Source organism: Argentina silus (genome assembly GCF_951799395.1).
Source record: "Argentina silus genome assembly, chromosome: 14".
Classification (NCBI taxonomy): Eukaryota; Metazoa; Chordata; class Actinopteri; order Argentiniformes; family Argentinidae; genus Argentina; species Argentina silus.
The window spans coordinates 5,448,104-5,450,603 of NC_139668.1; the positions used below are offsets into that span (position 1 = coordinate 5,448,104).

The 2,500-nt window shown below is 48.8% G+C and overlaps 2 protein-coding genes across 2 annotated transcripts in view; one reads left to right on the plus strand and one right to left on the minus strand.

Moving 5' to 3' along the window:
- The window catches only part of cd164l2 (CD164 sialomucin-like 2), a gene marked incomplete at its 5' end in the record, with an annotated part of 4,584 nt that extends 3,552 nt beyond the window's left edge, over positions 1-1,032 (minus strand). Inside the window, 2 exons of the mRNA XM_083685030.1 lie at positions 504-547; positions 1,025-1,032. Coding sequence (XP_083541156.1) covers positions 504-547; positions 1,025-1,032 — 52 coding nt within the window. The remainder of the gene's footprint in view (positions 1-503; positions 548-1,024) is intronic.
- zcchc17 (zinc finger, CCHC domain containing 17) overlaps positions 1-2,500 on the plus strand; it is a 173,666-nt gene that overhangs the window by 20,817 nt on the left and 150,349 nt on the right. The window lies entirely within an intron of this gene.

Sequence of the window (2,500 nt, forward strand, 5' to 3'; positions counted from 1 at the left end):
TTGCCCTTGACGACAACGACGTGCTCCTGGTCGTGGTCCTCTGTGGCTCAGTTGGTAGAGCATGGCGCTAACAATGCTTAGGTTGTGGGTTTGATTCCCGCTGGGACCGTATATACTGAAATGTATGATGTCACTGTAAGTGGCTTTGGATAAAAGCTTCAGCTAAATGGCATATATTATATGTATGGTCTAACGGTATACACTGTAACCCTGGAAACCTGGGTTTGATCCCGGCCAGGGGTTCTCACACACACACACACACACACACACACACACACACACACACACTCATGTGCTTCCATATGATAAACAATGAGTTGCTAATGAACTCTGTAAAGACATCTTCGCAATGACGTCATCTGTATAAATCATGGATGTATTCAACTGTAATGGTACATCACACCATCCCACCTCTCTCTCCCCCCCAAAAAAACCCGATTATCTCACACATTCACCAAACAACCCTCCTGCTTCTCCACGCATTCATTATCTCACACACTCACACACTCCCACTGCCAACACCTCCATCTCATGGTGGTTCTCTGTGCTGCAGAGCGGGGGTGGGGATGGGGGTGGGGGGGGTGTGCAGGCGGGAGTCGGGGGGGGGGCCTCTGGTGGGTTACATCACTGAGGAAATTCCGCAGTCTCCTCAGACGAGGACACGTGTAGCCGGTTAACAGCTCAAAAGCCAGCCGGGACATATTGCATCTCATCACCAAAACCCAGACCGGTTCTGATTTACAGCAAGAGAGGAGTTGAGATGAGGAGCTAAGTGTTCCCGGTCATGTCAGATATCGATTGTTCTCTTCATCAAAACCGGAAGCCTACGTCCTTATATGGCTTCAACAGGATGAGATTCCCGTCTGTGCTTCGGCGTACGTCACTACGCCCAGAACCGAGCACGTCGTTGTGGAGCGGGGAAACCGCGAGGATCCTCTCCTCCCGGTGCGGGCTGCTGTCCGTGAATTCATGTCATCATCACCGGAGGCGACCGGATCTCTCAAACGTACATCAATCGTCTCACCTGGCCATCAGGCTCATGAACAAGCCTACTCCAGACTCATGACTTTACCCCCAGCACACCCACATAATGGACTTTACTACACTACACACAGTCACTTTAAACAACCACCTCTTACACCAACGGCACAGTGCAATAATAATGACATTCCACTGACCCACTTTTTTACTTACTATTTATACTGCAAATTGTGTCATGTCTATTGTCTTATGTGTCTCCAACAACCGTCACTGTCCAACTGTCTCGCTTGTCTTGCACTTCTACTGCTAATTTGTATTTTTTGTATTTTTTTTGTATGCTGCATTGCCATTGAACCAAGCCTGAGAATTTTACTCCCTGCACTTGTGTATGAGACGTTAAAATAAACTTGAAACTTGACCTAATTCCGTTTATCTCACCTCATAGCCATGTGAATGCATCAAGGACAAACTGTGTCTCTGCTCATAGTCTACTCCCACATGTCGCTTATTGTCATGAAATATCAATGTCAAGTGTCATGGACCACATTTGTAATATTTTCCAAATATCATATCATTGCTTATGGATACGTAGCCCACCTACTTACATGTTTGGCGTATTCGTGTAAGAGAGAAACGGCATTGTGCATCATTAGGCCTGTGTCTGCTTTCTCATTGCTTATCAGTGTGTCTGCAGAAGTTTTGCACCGCCGTAGGCCTGTTTTGTACCTCAAATGCTCTGATGGAACAAACTATGATTCACTATGCCGCAGCATAGCCGCTTGCAATGGCGTCATGACTACGATGATGCGTTTCAGAACCACGGACAGCAACCTGTGGCCGCTGCTGCTGTTGATGCTGGTTGGTTCCCCTCCTCTCCCTACACGGTACAGAATCGAACCTTATGCACTCAGTTGGGCCTTGATTTGATCCCAATCCCGGGTGAGAAGGACGTGAATGATTGAGTTTTGATTTGATGATTTATTGATTATCGTGTCATGCCTCTTTAGGATGCTTACGAGACACGGGGGGCTTACGAGACACTGTGAAGTGTGAAGTGTGAAGTGTGTGTGTGTGTGTGTGTGTGTGTGTGTGTGTGTGTGTGTGTGTGTGTGTGTGTGTGTGTGTGTGTGTGAGTGGGACCCTGGGGGGTGCGGTGTGCAGGCTATTATTTACGGGAAACCGTATACGAGGGAGCCGCAGTGGGAGGGGCGGGAAGTTCTGCCGCATTTTTCTGAATGAAATTACTACACAAGACCCCCCCCCCCCCCCTTCCCTCTCTGTCCGAGCCCCTCATTGGCTCAACCCCCCGACACTGACGTCAGTCAGACTCTAGTGAAGGCACCCGCGCACAGGAGCTCCATTCTATATTCTGGTGCTCGCTAGGAACCATCGGAGGACAGAAGCGACGAGAGCGCGGATGGAGACAGTGACACAAGCCTGTCTGACATACCGGGAATATCTCTGTGATTTACCGATTTACCGACCAGCACACCGAGACAGTTCCTCCTTCTCTTGCATG